The sequence below is a fragment of the Mytilus edulis genome, chromosome 3 (assembly GCF_963676685.1).
Source record: "Mytilus edulis chromosome 3, xbMytEdul2.2, whole genome shotgun sequence".
NCBI classification, from domain to species: domain Eukaryota; kingdom Metazoa; phylum Mollusca; class Bivalvia; order Mytilida; family Mytilidae; genus Mytilus; species Mytilus edulis.
In genome coordinates, this window is record NC_092346.1 from 77832772 (window position 1) to 77854774 (window position 22003).

Genomic DNA, 22003 nt, shown 5'->3' on the forward strand with positions numbered 1-22003 from the left:
ACTATCATTGTGATTAACTGACAATTTCACATGACTCCATGAACCCATTACAAAGAATAATCTTATAATCAAAAAGCGATTTAAACACAACAAAATTTAAATTACCCATCAAAATAGCGTATCTGATATAAAAGTGTAACCAGCATTAAAACATAGCCAGCAGGACAAACATTTATGGTCATTAAAATTTAAAAGATGACTAAGTCTACCTCAACTATACATTTACTGGTTTAAATGGTCACATTCTATAAAATATTTGAAAGAAATTGGTTTGGTATGTAAATCTTTACAATTATGCTTGTGTTTTTGTTGATGCACGGTTATGGTACCAGCTTCAATCATAGTGTGAAACATATTTTGAATCAAACGTATTTTGATTTCAAGACTCATTCCTAACATGTTTAAGATGAGTGCGATTTAAAATCGACAAAATTACTCGATTTTTTGAACTCCAAATCAACCTTTACAAATTGGATTATTCTTAATAATTTTGATACAATTTCTATACCCGAAACCCTGGCGAAAATCGGAAATCAAATCTACAAGATTTATAAACGTTCTCTTTCATCAGCAAAATATAAAGACTCAGAAATGTCTAGCAAAGTCAAAATTAAAGGAAATGATGATGATTTTATTTTGTCTGGAACTATAAGTTGCAAATATTTAGAAAAACACAACATTGTAATTTAAACGTTTGCGATTAGATCTAAATAGTATCATGTGAATCTTAACGATTTAGAACATTTCTACTCCTGATAAACAAGCAATTTCTTGTTTCAAAACAAAGGTTATATATACCAACCTTATTAAAAGTCTTTTTATTCATTATTATTATCAATGCAATAATTCAACATTTAATTTGTCCAAGAAACATATCCGAATTTACTGATTTTCTGGCTGATGCTTTTCCGACTTTTAATTTAATATATTCCATTCAATTTCCACAATTGATATATATTTTGTCCTTTAAAACAATGTTTTTGCTATCAGTAAAGATACAAAGTAAATTTAATCAATACTGCTTTGAATATTTAAATGAATTGAAAGTAATGTTCAAGGTTAAGAAGGTAAGGCAAATAAATAACATGTAAATAGTTCGTAATAAAATAGCACAATGATATGCTTCACAGGTAACTTTGTAATTTAACTTTGGAATCAACTCAACCATTCACATACATCGATTGCAAGGATGGAACGAGTGGGCTGTCTTCACAGTTCGTGTACCTTCATGAACATATTTTGTCATGCAGTGAATGAATGCTTGGATACGCAAAATTCTAATCCGGTTATAAGATTTTAAATGACGAAAACTTAACCAGGACCTTGTTTAAAGTAACGGACTGAAGTGTTGCAAGTTGTCGTCTGCTTGTTCCCCTATTGATTATGTAATAAATTCTGACATTATAAAAAGGAAGTGGCTTCGACTCAATGATTTTCGTCATACATAATAAATGCAATGGTTTAAATACCAATTGAAAGTGACTTCAAAATGCTGACTGTAGTTATCATTTGGTTTTATTTCCGAGACAATGCCAACTGTTTTCTTAACTGGCTTCAACATAAACAGAGGGTAAGTTTTAATTTTTATATAGTCACGTGACTGATTAAACCCGCCTTTTTTGTTAGTTTACATGTAAAATTAGGGGTTTGTATTTGCTAAAGGGTGCATTCGGGTTCATGTACACTTCAGGGTGAACCGTCTTTTTGCAAAAAAAACCAAAAACAAACAAAAAAAACAAAAACGTAAACTTGTTTTGTGTCTGTAGTTAAATCACTGGTAATTTATATTGATGCTGGTTTCCATGGTAAATATTTCAAACCTTTTTGATGTGATTGGTCTACCCTCCTCCTAACATGTGACATTTATGTTTAACTGCAAAAATCAAAGGGCTTATTGACCCATCATATTTGCACTATCAATGAAATAACTAACAAGACCCTTTAACAAATGGAAAAAAGATAAAAGTACCTTTTTAATCGAATAGAGTTTGGTACAGTGCTACCAAACAGTTTATATAGAACCTATTTTATGTGGACTGGTAGGTTAACTTAATAAAAGATTTTCTCCAGTCTGGTATTTAAAATGAATGTGTATGATTTACATTGCTAAAACATGTGACTCTCTTTTTAATCATAACTAATGTACAAAACATCTTCGACAAAAAATGAATACATAATTATCACCTACAAACAATGCATACGTGTTTAATCAGCAGGTAAATTACATATATCATACAAGTCTAATTTTACCTCGATGAGGAATTGTTCTTTATAATAATTCATCATCCTTGTCAAAATAATAATGTTTGTGTTACATTGAAAAGGAAATTTTTACAATAGACTTGTTTCTAATTGGTAGTGTAGACAATTCAACCAAAAGAAACAAGTAAACCAATTTTAATTTTATACAATTACATGTAAGTTAGCATATCAAATTGAGTTTCCAAGTGCATTGACTATTGCACATGAAATAATCTTAATCCTGATTGAGTCAATATACCAGATAATAGAGAACAATACATGCACAGTCAATCATAGTTTTCCAAAAAAAGTATGCGGTATTTTATTTATGCTTATTATTGTTCCCATTAATTTTCTGAATTAAAACTTGTTTATAGCTATGACTCTCACAATCATAACTAGATAATATTCCAACAACTCTATTTTCAACAAAATTTATGTTCATGGAACTCCTGGATGATCCAAAGTTGTGTTTTAAGCGGCGAAAAAATCTGACCAACATTATCAAAATACATCTAGAACTATTTTAGTACTGATTGGCGCTCATTTTGCCTCTGGGAACGATGAATCTTCAAGCACTTAAACCATAAAACGATTATTTCAACAACTCTTTATCAGATATAAACTATGCACTCAATACCTGATCGTCAAGTTATGTATATTTTTATTCGGCATTTATTAAAATGGTTAAGTCAACAACAGAAATAAAGAAATTAATATATGCAATCAACAACTGCAATAGAGAATGACCCATTCTTACCTCGTAAATTACCAAATGTGTGGTATTAAGACATTAAGAGGTAAAACCTTCATTCAAATATCAACGAGTAAAATCTCTATACAAGTTGTATATGTATCCCCCTTACGTAATGACTGTGACAAATTTACCCAATTTCATACATGACCAACAACCCATACAGCCGGTTAACCTAGGGTATTTAAATGAACGGACCTACCCGCCAATAAAATGTCCTGTGTTTAAATGTAATAGTTCACTTTGAGTAAAGATTAGTACACTGCAGACGCTATTATAATGGAGATTAGGCTATAGTTTTTATAAGCTATTTATAAGAGGATCAATCGCATTTTTAGTAGTAAGTAAAACATATTTGTAGACCTCATTCATGAAGTTAATTATATAAAATGTAAGCCAGCAGTATATGTCATTAACATTATTTTACAAAGTTGTACAATATAATATTCCATTTATATACGCTTAATTCATGGTAACTTATACGCCATATTTGTACGGAAATTAGATAACTTACTGTTTGTTATTTCATGACTAACGCAATACTATTCCCTTACACAACTTATTCTAATCAATACCTCGGGTGTTTGCACTTACAAACACACACATACATACCCATGTCACATATATACTGAAATTAGTATTCCATCTTATTCTGTGGATTCACAATTATATGTGGAATACCAATTTTCGTGCATTTTGTTGTTATTGAATGCAGACTTTGGCAAAACCACGAAATCAAATATCCACGAAAAGCCTTTTTTCCTCAATCTACGAAAATTGGTACCAACGAAAATCAATGAATCCACAGTAGATGTTGTTGGGTTGTTGTCTCATTGACGATTACGTCACTTCCCCTTTTTAATCAAACAAAGACCACGGAAAGGGTTCTGCTTGTTGTGTCATTGACGATTACTTCACTTCCCCTTTTTAATCAAACAAAGACCACGGAAAGGGTTGTGCTTGTTGTCTCATTGACGATTACTCCACTTCCCCTTTTTAATCAACCAAAGACCACGGAAAGGGTTGTGCTTGTTGTCTCATTGACGATTACTCCACTTCCCCTTTTTAATCAAACAAAGACCACGGAAAGGGTCGTGCTTGTTGTCTCATTGACGATTACGTCACTTCCCCTTTTTAATCAAACAAAGACCACGGAAAGGGTTGTGCTTGTTGTGTCATTGACGATTACTTCACTTCCCCTTTTTAATCAAACAAAGACCACGGAAAGGGTTGTGCTTGTTGTCTCATTGACGATTACTTCACTTCCCCTTTTTAATCAACCAAAGACCACGGAAAGGGTTGTGCTTGTTGTCTCATTGACGATTACTTCACTTCCCCTTTTTAATCAAACAAAGACCACGGAAAGGGTTGTGCTTGTTGTCTCATTGACGATTACTTCACTTCCCCTTTTTAATCAAACAAAGACCACGGAAAGGGTTGTGCTTGTTGTCTCATTGACGATTACTTCACTTCCCCTTTTTAATCAAACAAAGACCACGGAAAGGGTTGTGCAAGTTGATTTTTGTTTCATGTAGTGTACTAATAGTTTATTGAAATTGCATTTATCTTTCTATATCATATTTCATAGATTTGTGTAATTCATCTTTATTTCGTAGTTCATGCCATGTGCTTATTAGATATCAGAAACTTATCTGGTGGTGATAACTATTCATTTTTCATTTAGGCCAGCGTAGGCTTCAATGCTTTTAAATTTTGCAAACATCACTTTTGTGTGCACATGTACCTTTTGTGGGCGACATAATAATAAATATTACCAAAAGGACGTTGGAATTCAGTAATTTTATTCTAGTAGCAGTAAATAGTGACATTGCAATCTCTTTGATTTCTGATTTATATTCGTTCGTGCAATCCGATATTGTCTCAAACATAAAATGTACCTTTTATATAGAATTATATACTTTAAATATTAATGAAACTACAATACTTGAAAGGAGTTCCGTGTAAGTACAATTTATGCATAACTTGATTATTTTTGTCGACGTAGCGTGATTTGGACGACATTTCTTGGTAAAATATCATGCATATATTAAATTTATTCTGAGGGTGTGGTATCAAATAACTAAAACCAGTTTTAAACGAGATATGATTATTTACAGCTATGGGTATACCTTTACAATAAATATTTAATATTATAGACAAATCATTCAACACTTTTATCCCTTGACATCTTTATCAATGGATGAATAACAACTGTATAATAAAACTTCCCTTTAAGTCGTACAGAATTTGGTCTATCGACTTCGTTTGGGGGAAAAGGGGGGGGGCTTCGTGTGATATATGCAGACTATTATTGAACCATTATAATGTTTCTCCTAAGAGTTTTAACTAAAGGATAGTGATCGATATACGCCATTGTAGAAGGCCTTTTGACCATGAACATCAACAACTATGTCTTTCATGTACACAACTACTGGTATAGTAAAGTAAATAATCATATAATTATGATTGATATTAATTTATTAAGCATTGATCAATGTTAATAAAAACGTAGATTTTCCAGTATGATTATTTTTGTATTTATTCTCTCATGTATAACATCCTACCCAGAGTGATTGCCTGCTTAACATGTCATTACTAATCACACTCTCATTAATACATGTATTTGCAACAAATGTGATAAAAGTGTTTGTTTGTTTCAGTCATAAATCATCTTAGAATATTCCAGAATCATGGAATACACATGTTTGGAAATCCCACCCTTGTTTTCTGCAAATGGTTTGATGGTAGAAATTTTTTGGCTCTCCTGGCTTTTGTTCGTGCTAGGGTTGATGATGCTGATTTTACTTTGCTATTGCATGTGCTGGAAACGAAATCGTCCAAAAGCAATACTTGTTCATCCAGATCCAATAGTGATGACATCAAGATTTGTACAGACCGTATGTACCCAAACTGGTTCTAGGTGTTGTAGGCCCTGCTTTCTTGTCTATGTTTAACATCAATAGTGTTAGTTGTATTCACTAGATAACCATAGCAATTCGCAGATATAGTGCACGTTAATAGAATTCCTCACTAATTTCGTCTAATAATACGTAGCTATTTTCCTATTTTCCTGGCACATTTTTATTTTAATATCACACGATCCTTAATGATACATGTATATAACTATAGATAAAGTTTTAAAGCTTTTTTTATTGCATTATTGAGCTTTACCAATGGCTTTGTTTTAAAGATTTTTATTGCATTATTGAGCTTTACCCATAGCTTTGGTTTGAAGCTTTTTATTGCATTGTTGAGCTTTACTCTTGGCTTTTTTGTTATGATCTTTTTTAATTTTCTAATTATGTGTGTGGTGCTTTATGTTTGCTGTTTGACAATTTCTATAGTGCATTACGTTTGCTTGCTTTTGTCAGCATACATTTTGCAAACTTTTTCTTTGTATAGAATATTGTCAGTACTTTCCGTAGTCTTTATCCATTACTGAACCTGTTTATCCTTTTCACTCTTCTGTTTTGTTCTCTCTAACTATATGTATTAGTATTTTGATTTCTTATACATTGTCACGACCAGAACAAATAAATGTACCGTGCAGTTGTACGTGTGGATCAATAATTTATAATACATGTTTAAAAGTGGGGATCGTATGTTCGGAAGACAAGAGCTTATTTTGAAAAAATCTAATTATTGGTTCATATTGAATTACTATCATTATGTGTATTATCCTATAAGCAGTATTTGATTTTGGCAAAAGGTATTATAATCAAGCTTTTACAAGTAAACAGAATGATTAATTTCATTTTTACCAAGTTGTGTGCCTCTAGGTTGCATGCCATTTTCTGGTTTTGATGATCTACTAGATCAAATCAGATCTTATGTTTTTGCTGCATATTCATCCATGATTGCAGCATTCAGGATGTGAACGAACACTGGTTAGCATGGAATAATAATAATAATAAGTTCGGCACGGGTGATAAGTCTCCATGTTTTTATATTTTCATTTGTAGCTAGAATGTTAAAGGCATCTGAATCACCACGTCAGTCTATTAGTATAAAGCAGGACTTACTTATCATCATATAACATCAACACTTTATCGCACTGATTGCATGTCAATATTTGCCGCTGGACGATAAAAAGCAATCAATCAAACAATCATTTCATCCACTAGACAATCTCATTATTTTCTCCGGTTGAATCAATTTGACTGAAGCGTTTGATCCTTTTTAACAGCAATTACAAAAATTCAACATATGATTGCAGCTTCCTTATCGTACTTACAAATTGACTGTCTATAGATTTAACACATTAATCGCCCTTGACATGCAGTAGATTCGATCCTTCAAATATGTTTTTTTTAAGTATTTTCAAAATGCACTGTTGAATCATTTATTAAAGAAAAACTGAATGGCGAACCTGAGTAAAGCAAATTTTAGTAAAATGTCCATATATGAATCAAAACCTACAATTTAACTTTCTTAAGATTGTCGTTGAAATATTACATCAAACCTGTATATATTATACGTAGCCACATTTGAAAAAAAACACAAAAGAGAAACCTACACGAATCCCCAGCATAAATTTTGTCGGCTTGTTTGAAGGATTTAATAATCGATGATATACGCCTTTAAAGTAATAGATATCCTCTTGAATCACTGGGTAGACTGTATTATATTTACTTTCAATAAAAAGGTGAACACACCTGCAAAGAAATAAAGATTTATATTTGAAATATTTAAACATATAAATTATAGCTTACTATCGAAAGTGCAAATATTGCATTTCAGTATATCAAATCATGTAAGCAAATGTTCATGTTAAATTAAACTACATACAAAAAGTCTGTATGTTGTATTCTTGTGTAAAATCACTTCAAATATTCGTTATAAATGATTTGATGATTTCAAAAGTTAATTTGATATCTTTATATATGAGAACATACATAGATTATATTGAAATTAAGCTCTTTTCAAATTTGGAGATAAAAACGGCAATACTTAAAGAGAGTTTTTTGTAATTGAGTCGTATAGACAGACTTTAATAGTCATTTTTATTGGAATGCCCACACTAATAGTATAGGTAAGTTGAAATATGACAACATATTTGAAATCAATCGATGTTTTATATAACTTCTGTTGGGGAAAAGGTGTAGGAAGACGGAACATTAGACTGTAATGTTCATCTAATTACCTGGTTGATTTGGTTGCACGAGAATCTATGCTTTATCCAACTTCTTTAAAGATAAGCTTCTACCCTTTAGTAAAAATTTCATCAAATTGTAGAATATGTTACATGTAGGAGGATTGCCCACAACAAGACATAGAACAAATTTGGTGAGGTAAAACTAGTTTCAAATTCAGGGTCAGGTTTTGGTTTTTGATGGAGTATGATTTAGTTTAGGAAGCAATACACAGTTAAGATAAACCTTAAACCTGACAGTCATATTTTTTATTCGCCCTCTAACTACAAATTTTTGGTGTGCAACTTTTTTTTATCTTTAATTCTGTATAACATGACTTATGGTGAATATTTTCTTTTGTCATAGAAGCTTTATAATTCAAGGCGATGTTACATGTTACCAATTCTTAATGTGTGAAAAACCTCCCTACTTTCAACTCTTTCCATATTGTCTGTGTCTTGTTGCAAGTAATGACACAGCAACTAAGAATTTAACTTAAGTACTCAGCATGTTGGTTTGCCTGACGCTTTTTATTACATTTTAAATATCTAGTAGTGTATAAATATAAAGTGCTTAGCAACATTTTTTTATTGGTCAGTTCTTCGACAAGAAAAATCATTTATCTAAATGCGTTTTTTTGTTTTTTGTATTACTTTAAATTGATAGAGAACTTTTTTTCTACATTTACGTTTCAATTATATGCGTATATTATTTTAGCGTCGTTATCATGCCTTTTCATTGAATATTATTACCGAGTTTTGTGCATATTCTGTTTCATTAACTTATAATCAGTAATTTAAAAAAGACATGTATGATAATACTCTGGAATACACCTTTTAACATAAAATTTGTTTTCAAATTTACAATATTCAGCGACGATAACCTCTACCTCTATTTAGTCCCGTTTGCATAAACTTACAGAACAATTGCAGTAATTTGAAATAAAGTTTGATCATTTGATTTCACCTTTGATATTTGTCTTACAGAGAAAAATGTCCCAGGAGGACCTCCACAGTTGTCTGGACTGGCTGTTGCAGGAACAGGTACAAAATATATTCATTCTTTTACATCAAACGACGTCAAATTTAAAGTGTTTTTAATTTCTAGGGTCATAAAAGAAATACAAAAACATTCTTAACAGAACATACATTCAGAAGGACTTCTAAGGTTATTCAGTCAAATTTTTATCTACACTGTTGCTATGTATACATTTGTATATACAATATTAAAATAACACTTTGTAAATTTTATGCGTCCGAAAATAAACTAAATTGATACCAGGATTAAAATTGTGTACGTCAGACGCGTGTACCGTCTACAAGAGACACTCGAAACAAAGGCCAAATAAAGAACGATATTGAAGAGCACTGAGGACCAACAATTTTGACGAAATTATTAACTGACACATTTCTACCATTTTTGAATTGCACATAAGTTAAGATACGAAAGTACATATACAAGCTTATTCACTAAGACAGCAGACTAACGACGATTCCATTTCACTATTTTGTAGGGAGAACTACAGTCAGCATCTTTTGGACAGTCGAAAGATGGGGTATTATCAGCAGCTCGACTTCAGAAACTGAAACAACAAAACATCAACAACTATAATGAAACCATTTCTAAAGTTGTAGCCAAACATGTAAGAAATTTTATTTTATTTTGGATTTGACTACTCCTAGGCTAGTACCGCTGGTGGTGATCTGTCAAACCCATCATTCAAATCATAAATTTCGACTATATTTTTAAACCAATATTTGCACCTTCCTCAGGCAGAATTCATATTACACAGTTTTTAACAGATTTTTGGTTATGATGCTCTCAAACATTACACGTCACAACAAAAATATGCCCACTAAACTATTACCTGTGACTGGTGATGTTACCATAGCTCCTTGTTTGTCAACACACCTGGCCATCTATCTGTTTAAGGTATTTGTTTTCGTGTTTAACCTGTTCTTTCGGTTTATAACTTAACATCGGTATGTAACGTTGTATTCTTTCAAATGTCTGCAAGCAGATTATACTTCCACAGTACATTCCTATCTTTGTGATAAAAGCTTGGTAGACAATATATATGTCTATTGTTTTTATAAAACATTTTAAGTAATCAGTAAACAAACATATTGCCAAAAGCCTTGCATAGGGAAAGAGTATTTCGCTGTCTGTCAGTTAAAGAATCATTGCAACAAATCTTTGAAGGGTTTGTAGGTGGACTATTGCAATGTTAAATTTCTATCCCTATCTAACATAAAATTGTACCAAACATTGTTCCGGTTGGAAACCAATTTTCTTGCCTGTCATTCCTGTCGACCAACCTTGTAGAACCTGCCTATTGTATCGCCTATTATATTAATTTTTAATAGTTTCTGATTATGAAAAATCCCGAATCAATTGTCACGAAAATATATCAAGCAATAAACAACCGATCAATCATTTACGTGCATATGGAACGAACAAACATGAAGGTACATATTCAGAGTGTTTTAAACATGTTTTTATTCATCATTTTAGAAGCTGTCTCCAAATGAATCCAAAGAGTTATCAGAAGCATATGATTCTTTAAAGGTAAGACTGAGTGTTATTCAACTGTTGATTATATATCAAAAAATGAAAAGTAAAATAAATGATTTTTATCTATTCAATTGAGAAAAATAATTGAATAACAACGATTTAGTGCCATGAATGTGCAATCCTTATCTCCTATTGAATTGATGGTTTTCAAATATATAATATTATTTAAATTTTGGTTCTAAAGAAAACGTGTAACAGTAAATACATTCAGAACGGTTGGAAATCGATTTGACATACATGTTATGTTTTGTCAAAGTTTTCCAATGTTATAAGCGAAATGTATATATTATATTATTTTGTTAATGATCCAAATTTTAAACTATTCTAGGCAGTATCAAGTAAGAGAACAGCATGTATGGAGGTGATGGCTGGAGTAGCTTCCCTTGAAGATCCAATTGAGGTATAATTCGATATTCCATTCGATGCATTGAATCTTAACAGAGACATATAGTGCATATAATTGTGTTATCTGTCTCTCATCTAAAGTATGCAAACATAAATCATAGCAGCATGAACTTTTCCAGATTGATTGTGAAAATAACTATTATACTTTAGAAATGTTTTATAATATATATATTTTCATTCCTTTTTTTTATGTTATCCTTCAGTTCAGAATAATAAAATTATCATAATAATATTATTTTTCAAATGTAAAACGAACATTTGTTATCAGACAATTTCTATGAATAATACAGACCATTTTGTAGTTTTGTAGAAATCATCTTGCAGGTTTACATCTTATCGTCAGAAACTTTTTTAAAATGCTTCCTAACACTTTCAGACTCTAGCAAGTGAATTTGACACACGAGCTGTACATCTTGTCAACTTAGGATATAACAACAGAGATACAGCAAATCCTTTGCAGAGTAATGAAAGTATGGCAAGGACTGCCCAGGTTTGTCCACAATATTTTATATCATACCACTCTTTGAAAGGTAGTTAATCTTCCTTACTTTTTGCCCTTGTAAGAAGTGAAATAGATATAATATCGAACTTAAGGTAAATGGTGAATATTATTTGTGTCTTTTCTCGTATGTTTGTGTCATATACGTATTTTTGTCTGTTTCTATCTCGTTGACCTACACATCACATTAAATATAACTTCAGTTACGTAATTGAAAAAAGGATGAACTTAAAATTAATTATATGAGTATCATTCATTTTGTCGTAAAGATTAAGGCAAAAGCAGCTTACCGATGTTCAAATCTTATAAATCGAGAAAGACGCATGGTTACAAGCAAAGACCGAAGAACTCGCATGACCTCCGAAAGGATCGAGACCAGATGCGTCAACATTGATAGTGTTTCCTGACTGTATTAGCAAGCATTCAGGGTAAACGTAAGAATTTTGTTTTTCTACAAACTAAAATTAAACTTTTAATCTGAACAAAACAGATATGACAAACCCAATAAAACCCTAACATTTAATCCATTTAGTTTTATGTGCAGATAATATCATAAAAACATAATACGTGCAATGTTTATTTAAAACAGAACTGTGTAGCTGGCGTACGAAATAACTGGAGATGGATAGATACAGTTCTACAGTGCTCTCAGGTCCACCTTCATAATGCTGCTGCATATCATCAGGTAAAATACTGTTTAGTTGTTAGAAAAGAATTACTGTATAATCCAAAGTTCTAAGGTAAGAATCATCTGTCCTTAAATATGTACTTGTATCAACTCTCCTCGCATTATTTGAATACCACCGTGACGGTTTGTTTGTAGGTGATTTCTTAAATTAAGTGTTTGTTTTAAAACCCCTTTAACAATTTGTTTTTTTTTACGCTCACAACCTCATTGTATTGATGACTTTCCATTTTTTTTACTCGAACATACCTATTGTTTTTTTTTTTAGAATAATGTAAAATTTACCCGGATACTGTATCATAATAGATATCTTTTATTTTATGTCTTTTATGCAACAACAATTAAATCTTTTTTTTAATTACGCTTTACTTATTCATTTCACAAAAAGGTCTTCTATTTTATATTTAATCTTATTTTCATCTAGTTCTTCCATGAAGTAGAAGAAGTTGAATACTGGATGAACACAACACTTTCGCGTATTCATTTAACTTTCGATAGATCAAGACTAAAGGGTGATTCGTCTGATGTTGCCTTTATCCAGGAAGAAATGAAGGTATTTCATTTTTAAACAGAGTTTATAATTTAGATTCCAGATAAAAAGTTACTAACTATAAAATAGCTAAAATGTAATTGCAGTGTGCTACTAAATGCGTTAATAAATTGGTCCTCTAAAGAAATATCATTTACTGAATATAGATATTTCCATTTAGAAAATTTTGGCATTTAACCCCACATGTTTAAATTCCAGTTAGACCAGATCATCATAAAAGACGCAAATGAAACAATAACCGTTTACAATAATATACCCACATTATTTTTGTGAAAATATTTATTATATGCAAATTCAATTTTATTATGAACCTGTTCGGTATTGTGAATTTTGGTTTAATGGGAGGTAAGCGTGTCATGAAATAACGAGAAAAATAAAACTACTGATAGTAATTTGAGATTTGATTTCCTGTTACATATACAGTCATAAGCACGAATATTAAACGGATTAACGTTTTACACTTGACCTGTGGTCATGGTCCAATTTAATTGATTTTAAATCTGTATGCAATACATTCATCAAATTAAAGTCATCAACTTAATATGAATGAAATATGTTAAGTATAGTATAATCTGATTTTAAATTGAATGCATAAAAATAAGTTGTTCTTAGCGATTTATAATGATATACTTCATATGCAATAAGATCAGACTTCTCCCTCCGTAATAAAGTTTAATAATGTAAAACGGACGAAAGGATTAACCACTACCGTTTGTAGAAAATAAGTGGATGATTTGATTGGGTCATTGTTTCACAAAAACAAAATTACGAAAGAAGTAAAATCACAAACATGAACTCCAAGTAAAAATTCAAAACGAAAAGTCCCTAATCTAATGGCAAAATCAAAACATCAAACACATCAAACGAATGGATAGCAATTGTCATAATCTTCTCCTAGTATAGATATTTTCTTATGTAGAAAATGGTGGATTAAACCTGATTGTTTTTATAGATAATAGAAATAAAACATTTGATTTTAACAATTTTGTAGGATCATTTACTAGCATACCTACAGTGGCAGAGTAAAGTTGATAGACTTTTCGATCGTGCAAAAGACATTGTTCCAGTACAAGACAGAGTAGAAAAATTACAACATTCTAAACCAGTGATTGCCTTAACTGATTACAAGACATCTGAGGTATAAAATCATATTAGCTGTCAGAGAAGAAATGAACAAGTTAACCAGGGAATGATACAAATTATAAAACAGATACATAATGTATCTTTTCTGATACCCTGGAATTTGTGAAAATTAAATGTAGTTTCTTTTATTATGGCGTTTACACAATGTATTTTTTGAAGTAAACTTTTGATAACAAAACATGTTTAAATAGCCAAAAAATTATATAGCCTTGATATTTTCATTTTGTTACATCTTTTGACATACTTACAATATAGCGTTTAATTTTTATAAAATAAGATCACAGTATTAATATTTGCCTATAATTAATAACATTATAGATTGAATTCATCGAAGGGGAGACGCTTACCTTAGTAGACAATAGCAAGCGAGATAAATGGAAGGTAATGAAAGTAAACATATTCTATACCCTATCACTATTATTGACTCACAATATTGTTTGCATACATTTACGTATATACACTATTACTTGTTATTCAATTGTTATTTCAATCACCTTTTAGTAATTAAACTATGAATATTGTTAACAATGGAAATTCAAAACAAAACATTAAGAAACCAAGGGAATGAATGGCAACAAAAATAGGTTACCACGTATATTCCAAAAAGTCAATATCCATTTTTACTGATATCATTTAAAACTATTCTCATTGAACGATTTGCGATCAATTGAAATAACTCTGCTTCGATATAGGCATAAGATAAAACAGGATTTATTTCAAACAAAATTTCGTCAGGAATTTAAATAACACAACTTCCAAATTAGTTCCCTTTGATTGTACACGTGTGGCAATCTATAAAAGATCATTGGTATTTGTTTTTAAGGATTAATAAGAACTCTACCTAATTATGGTAAATTATTTAATATTTTCCTAAATTCTGAAATGAATATTTTAGGTACAAAACGAAAGGGAACAGACTGCCATGGTCCCAGCAGTAATTTTGCTGATTCCTTCTCCATCGGGGAGAGCAATTGATGCTGCAGTCAGGTAATAATAATGGTAATAGTAAAAATAACGTTGGAATAACTTTATTTGTATTCAATTGTTTCATATTTGATAATCCTCTTTTTATTTAAAGAGCCCGAAAACTTAAATACGATTCATGTAGATAAACTCATCATAGATCCCAGGATTGAAATTTTATATATTGCACCAGACGCGCATTTCGTCTACAAAAGAATATCAGTGAAGCCCTAATCATGTTAAAGGCCACATAAAGTACGATGGTAGAAAAGTCTTGGTTTTAAAACATTCCAAGTGTTGTAAACAGTTAATTTACAACTATGACCATATCAATGATAATTTATGTCAACACAGAAGGGCTGACTAATGGGCTAGTGATACCCTCGAGGAATAATAAATCCACCAGCAGTGACATCGACCCAGTGGTTGTAAATAAACTCATCATAGAAACCAGGATTAAAACTTGATATATTGCGCCAGACGCGCGTTTCGTCTACAAAAGACTCGTCAGTGATGCTCGAATCAAAACATGTTAAAGGCCAAAAAAAGTACGAAGTTGAATCGCATTGAGGACCAGAATTTAATTGCTATGCATTATCCTTTAATAAACTTAATCAACTTATAACGCCATAGTGAAATCTTTAAATATTGTGTCTATCGGTGTGTACTATCAAACTGATTTTGTTTTAACTATCTTTCAGTCAATACGAGTACTCTTATGTCTCCTGTTTTTATGTTAGTTAATTTTTATGCTTCGTTTCGATCTATTGAGACAAACCATTTACAAGTGATATTTTAGTTCTTTGAGTTATGCTGACATACCACTGTCCTATTTTTGGTAGAAGTTTCAGCGCTCACAAACATGCTTAACCCTGCAATTTTCTGAATGTGTCACTCCCAAGTCCGGAACCTTTTATACACTGATTGTCTTCGATTCATATAATTATGTAACATCAGTTTTTCGTTAATTTATTTGCTTTAAATTAGGCTGTTAGTTTTCACGTTTGATTTAATTTGTTTTAACTTTTGTCATATTGAGGGCTCTCGTATCTTGTTAAACCTTACAATTACCTATAATTTCTTACATCCACATCATATGAATTCTGATAGTTGTCTCATTGACTTTCATAAGAAATCTCCTTATTTTTATATTGATGATGATGGTAGTAGTCGTAGACGACATTTATTTTTAAATTCATTTTCTATCAACTACTTAAGGTCTGATTTTCGTCGAATCTCAGACAATTTATCATCATACTTTCAAGTTTTTGTTACTTTAGAAAAATAACTATTTGTGAAAAGTGTATAGCATAGAATCATTTTCTCTAAACATTGTAAACAAACAATTCTTGAAACTGATTTAAACTTGCTGTTTTATTTAAATATTTTTTTGTCTTTGATATCTAGATTACGAATACAACTACTTGCACTGTGGACTGGAAGTATAAAACGTCTTGGCTATCAAATGATTGCCTTCATGACGTTGATGTTCAGGGACTGGTCAGAGGAAGAGGTAAGAGGATAAGTATTTAAAAAAAGTAAGATATACTTGAACATGTTTCAAAATAAAACATTTAAAAATAACTTACGAAAACCACAAAGAGATGATTTTATCTATCTGAAACATGATAGTAATATGCTAATCATATTACCGTGCTTTGAGATGGTTAGGATCACAAGTTACATATCTCAAGTTGGGTGTAACCACGCAGGACAGTTATGGAAACAGTTTAAATATGATACTTTGTTGTGGTAAAATAAACTTGTTGTATAAAAGAGTCCAGTTTTCCTCCTTTTGCCAAAACTGTGTTTTTATAAATATTGTTTTTTTCATTTCTAAAAAATAACATTGACATTTAAACTAAACTAGAACTATCATCAACTACTTTTATCCGCAGATAAGATCGCTGCAGTCAATGGGTCAGAAAGACAAACGAGATTTATTAGGGATATTGGACAACATTGAAGATACCCTGATCAGAAACTGGAATGGTTATGGGGACTTCAAGCTTCTCCAGGAACGAATGTCTCAACTCAGAATGATTCTCGAAGAATCTGATGATGCTAAAGGGAAAGGCAAGAGTAAGAACATTTTTAAAGCTAGAAACAAAATCTCTTGCTGTTGATTTCATTGTTAAATTATGAATAAGCATATACACTTTCTTTAGTATTGTATCTGTTATTCGATATTGAAAAGTATAACAAAATACCGAACACCAAGGCAAATTCAAAAAGGGGAAGTCCATTAGACTGGCAAAATCAAAAACTATCAATCAACGGAACACGTGAAAAATAACTGCCGTATACCTAACTTGGGACAGATATTTTCCGAATAAAACTTGGTTTAACCTAGTTCTCTGGTATGAATGCTCTTGCGTATGTGTGTGCTGTATTTCTATCACGTAGTGTTGTCATTTTAGCGATATTTTTTTAAACATTGTTTAACAGCAGATTAGACTAGCCATAAGACCAGGTTCAACCACAATTGTTTTTTTAAATGTCCTGTACCAAGCCAGGAATATGGCAGTTGTTATCAAATATTTCGTTTATATGTGTATTTGCTTTTTTTTGTTTCACTACGGTGTTCCCGCTGTTTCTGGTTCCCCTCGGTTTTTGTTTTTGACCAGGATTTGTTTTCTTTCAATCGATTAACGACTTTTGAACACCGGTATACAACTGTTGCCTTTATTTATAGCTAGCTAAACCTACCATAAGTATTAGATATATATGCAACTGACATGAATATTAGATATATACCGGTATGCACAAAAATATTTGTCATGAAATATGTATTAAAAATTAAGAATGGACAGAAGGACTTGTCAAAGTGACAAATCATAAATAAGTGTACAATCTTTCGTGTAATTGATACATTGCGCTTATCTGTCATTCATTTGTCTACAAGTTTATGCAAACCATAGTATCTTTGACTACATCATTTGTTGTAGGTTCAGAAGTTTCTTCAACTGTTGTTGTTCAAGTAAAATCATTGGATGATCTCCTCAACAGATACAAAGTAAGTTATATCTTTGTAACAAAGTAAGTTATATCTTTGTCATACAGTGTAATTAGAACAGATACAAAGTAAGTTATATCTTTGTCATACCGTGTAATTAGAACAGATACAAAGTAAGTTATATCTTTGTCATGACGTGTAATTAGAACAGATACAAAGTAAGTTATATCTTTGTCATACCGTGTAATTAGAACAGATACAAAGTAAGTTATATCTTTGTCATACCGTGTAATTAGAACAGATACAAAGTAAGTTATATCTTTGTCATATCGTGTAATTAGAACAGATACAAAGTAAGTTATATCTTTGTCATACTGTGTAATTAGAACAGATACAAAGTAAGTTATATCTTTGTCATACCGTGTAATTAGAACAGATACAAAGTAAGTTATATCTTTGTCATACCGTGTAATTAGAACAGATACAAAGTAAGTTATATCTTTGTCATACCGTGTAATTAGAACAGATACAAAGTAATTATATCTTTGTCATACTGTGTAATTAGAACAGATACAAAGTAAGTTATATCTTTGTCATATCGTGTAATTAGAACAGATACAAAGTAAGTTATATCTTTGTCATACCGTGTAATTAGAACAGATACAAAGTAAGTTATATCTTTGTCATACCGTGTAATTAGAACAGATACAAAGTAAGTTATATCTTTGTAATACCGTGTAATTAGAACAGATACAAAGTAAGTTATATCTTTGTCATGACGTGTAATTAGAACAGATACAAAGTAAGTTATATCTTTGTCATACCGTGTAATTAGAACAGATACAAAGTAAGTTATATCTTTGTCATGCAGTGTAATTAGAACAGATACAAAGTAAGTTATATCTTTGTCATACAGTGTAATTAGAACAGATACAAAGTAAGTTATATCTTTGTCATACAGTGTAATTAGAACAGATACAAAGTAAGTTATATCTTTGTCATATCGTGTAATTAGAACAGATACAGAGTAAGTTATATCTTTGTCATACAGTGTAATTAGAACAGATACAAAGTAAGTTATATCTTTGTCATACCGTGTAATTAGAACAGATACAAAGTAAGTTATAGCTTTGTCATACCGTGTAATTAGAACAGATACAAAGTAAGTTATATCTTTGTCATATCGTGTAATTAGAACAGATACAAAGTAAGTTATATCTTTGTCATATCGTGTAATTAGAACAGATACAAAGTAAGTTATATCTTTGTCATACTGTGTAATTAGAACAGATACAAAGTAAGTTATATCTTTGTCATACCGTGTAATTAGAACAGATACAAAGTAAGTTATATCTTTGTCATACCGTGTAATTAGAACAGATACAAAGTAAGTTATATCTTTGTCATACCGTGTAATTAGAACAGATACAAAGTAAGTAATATCTTTGTCATACTGTGTAATTAGAACAGATACAAAGTAAGTTATATCTTTGTCATATCGTGTAATTAGAACAGATACAAAGTAAGTTATATCTTTGTCATACCGTGTAATTAGAACAGATACAAATTAAGTTATATCTTTGTCATACAGTGTAATTAGAACAGATACAAAGTAAGTTATATCTCTGTCATACAGTGTAATTAGAACAGATACAAAGTAAGTTATATCTTTGTCATACCGTGTAATTAGAACAGATACAAAGTAAGTTATATCTTTGTCATACCGTGTAATTAGAACAGATGTGTAATTAGAACAGATACAAAGTAAGTTATATCTTTGTCATACCGTGTAATTAGAACAGATACAAAGTAAGTTATATCTTTGTAACAAATTAAGTTATATCTTTGTCATACCGTGTAATTAGAACAGATACAAATTAAATTATATCTTTGTCATATCGTGTAATTAGAACAGATACAAAGTAAGTTATATCTTTGTAACAAATTAAGTTATATCTTTGTCATACCGTGTAATTAGAACAGATACAAATTAAGTTATATCTTTGTCATACAGTGTAATTAGAACAGATACAAAGTAAGTTATATCTTTGTCATATCGTGTAATTAGAACAGATACAAAGTAAGTTATATCTTTGTCATACCGTGTAATTAGAACAGATACAAAGTAAGTTATATCTTTGTCATACCGTGTAATTAGAACAGATACAAAGTAAGTTATATCTTTGTCATACCGTGTAATTAGAACAGATACAAAGTAAGTTATATCTTTGTCATACCGTGTAATTAGAACAGATACAAAGTAAGTTATATCTTTGTCATACCGTGTAATTAGAACAGATACAAAGTAAGTTATATCTTTGTCATACCGTGTAATTAGAACAGATACAAAGTAAGTTATATCTTTGTCATACCGTGTAATTAGAACAGATACAAAGTAAGTTATATCTTTGTCATACCGTGTAATTAGAACAGATACAAAGTAAGTTATATCTTTGTCATACCGTGTAATTAGAACAGATACAAAGTAAGTTATATCTTTGTCATACCGTGTAATTAGAACAGATACAAAGTAAGTTATATCTTTGTCATACCGTGTAATTAGAACAGATACAAAGTAAGTTATATCTTTGTCATACCGTGTAATTAGAACAGATACAAAGTAAGTTATATCTTTGTCATACTGTGTAATTAGAACAGATACAAAGTAAGTTATATCTTTGTCATACCGTGTAATTAGAACAGATACAAAGTAAGTTATAGCTTTGTCATGATGTGTGATTAGAAATCGAGAGTAGATTTGAGGCGTTCACCTGCACATATCCTAAATTTAGTAAAAAAATCTGTTTGTTTCCCCTAAAACCAGGAAGGAAAGTTACTCTTGTTTATCAGATTTTTAGATATTTTGGGTAAATGATGTCGACATCTTAATTATTATGAAAAATCCTCATAGATAAACAATTCATGCACGTGTTCAACTATGAAGTAATATGAAATACTATAAATAGGAAAAGTAAAGCAGCCAAGGAAACTATGTTTTTCAGCTCGTTTTACCACAGTGAAATTAGATGATCGTTCGTTGGTTTTTCTTCTCTTTTTTTTTTTTTTTTATGAAAAGCAACTTTTAGCTGAACACGTACCTTTTATAGTTGATCTTTTGTGGATCATGTCACATATCTTTATTTCACTTTGTTTTAGGATTTCTGGGCGTATTGGGAGACATACAAAGTGGTTGTAGAACTTCTTCAACAACCCAAATATTTACTAGTGTGTGACAAATGGGATCAACTGAAGTATATCACTACTGCACATTTCGTAAAGTAAGTTTTAAGAACTATCGTATTTATCTTAACACATATTTAATTTTCTTAAATTATGATGTAAAAGTGCTGTTGCAGACATATCTAAATATTGAATACTTTTGTGGCTTTTTGATGCGTCCATATAGAGTACTGTTGCATTAAAAGCTATAACACGTTTATATGCTCATTAAAAATTAACAACAAAAGGAAAGGGGATAGTAAAACACAAAAACAACGCCTTGCAATGTTTTTGCCAGTATTTCAATATCTATGTTCGGCAGATGAAGTCAAGACAATTCAAATTTTTTTTGTTGACATCTTGAGGAATCTAAATACTGAAAACTTACACATTCTTCTGAAGGAAAAAGTTTGATGATGATAATGGATCACAAATGGTATTGAAACCCACTCATTTCTGAAAAAAAAGTGTATATATTATTTTCTATGACAGTAGAATCAACACGATTATCCTTTACTTAAATAGAGTAAACTTGGATGTCTTTGAATATTTATCAGTTCCTGATTTCCTTATAGAGTCTTTGTTTATGTACATGCTTGTACAATTTGCTGTAATTCTGGAATAGATGAATAGCTAGGATTGACTAAGACGACGTTCGATTGACAGCTGTATACAAAATCCGTATACCGATTGTAAGACTTCCATAGTGAAGACTTTTATCTAACACTAGACACCTTTTGATCTTTCATGAAAACAGTTATTTATACAGTTATGTTTTCAGTTTTTTTATCTTAAAGAATGGATAGTAGTAAACCTGAAAACTGTTATGACAAGATTTCTTTGATACAAGGTTATAATAACGGAATGAATAATTGTTTTGTA

General features: G+C 30.8%; 1 protein-coding gene across 11 annotated transcripts in view; it reads left to right on the top strand.

The window, feature by feature from the left end:
- LOC139517501 (uncharacterized) overlaps positions 1–22003 on the top strand; it is a 46713-nt gene that overhangs the window by 22860 nt on the left and 1850 nt on the right. For 4 of the 11 annotated variants that reach the window (XM_071308649.1, XM_071308651.1, XM_071308650.1 and 1 more), the window contains exons 2-15: positions 9114–9170; positions 9641–9769; positions 10642–10695; positions 11030–11101; positions 11483–11596; positions 12195–12290; positions 12715–12843; positions 13832–13978; positions 14302–14364; positions 14879–14970; positions 16354–16459; positions 16845–17028; positions 17895–17962; positions 21059–21180. In XM_071308649.1, coding sequence (XP_071164750.1) covers positions 9114–9170; positions 9641–9769; positions 10642–10695; positions 11030–11101; positions 11483–11596; positions 12195–12290; positions 12715–12843; positions 13832–13978; positions 14302–14364; positions 14879–14970; positions 16354–16459; positions 16845–17028; positions 17895–17962; positions 21059–21180 — 1433 coding nt within the window. Of the gene's footprint in view, positions 1–1051; positions 1571–3132; positions 3336–5373; positions 5440–5655; positions 5893–9113; positions 9171–9640; positions 9770–10641; positions 10696–11029; positions 11102–11482; positions 11597–12194; positions 12291–12714; positions 12844–13831; positions 13979–14301; positions 14365–14878; positions 14971–16353; positions 16460–16844; positions 17029–17894; positions 17963–21058; positions 21181–22003 lie in introns of those variants that run through there. The other 7 variants (XM_071308646.1, XM_071308647.1, XM_071308644.1 and 4 more) reach the window with 6 other exon arrangements.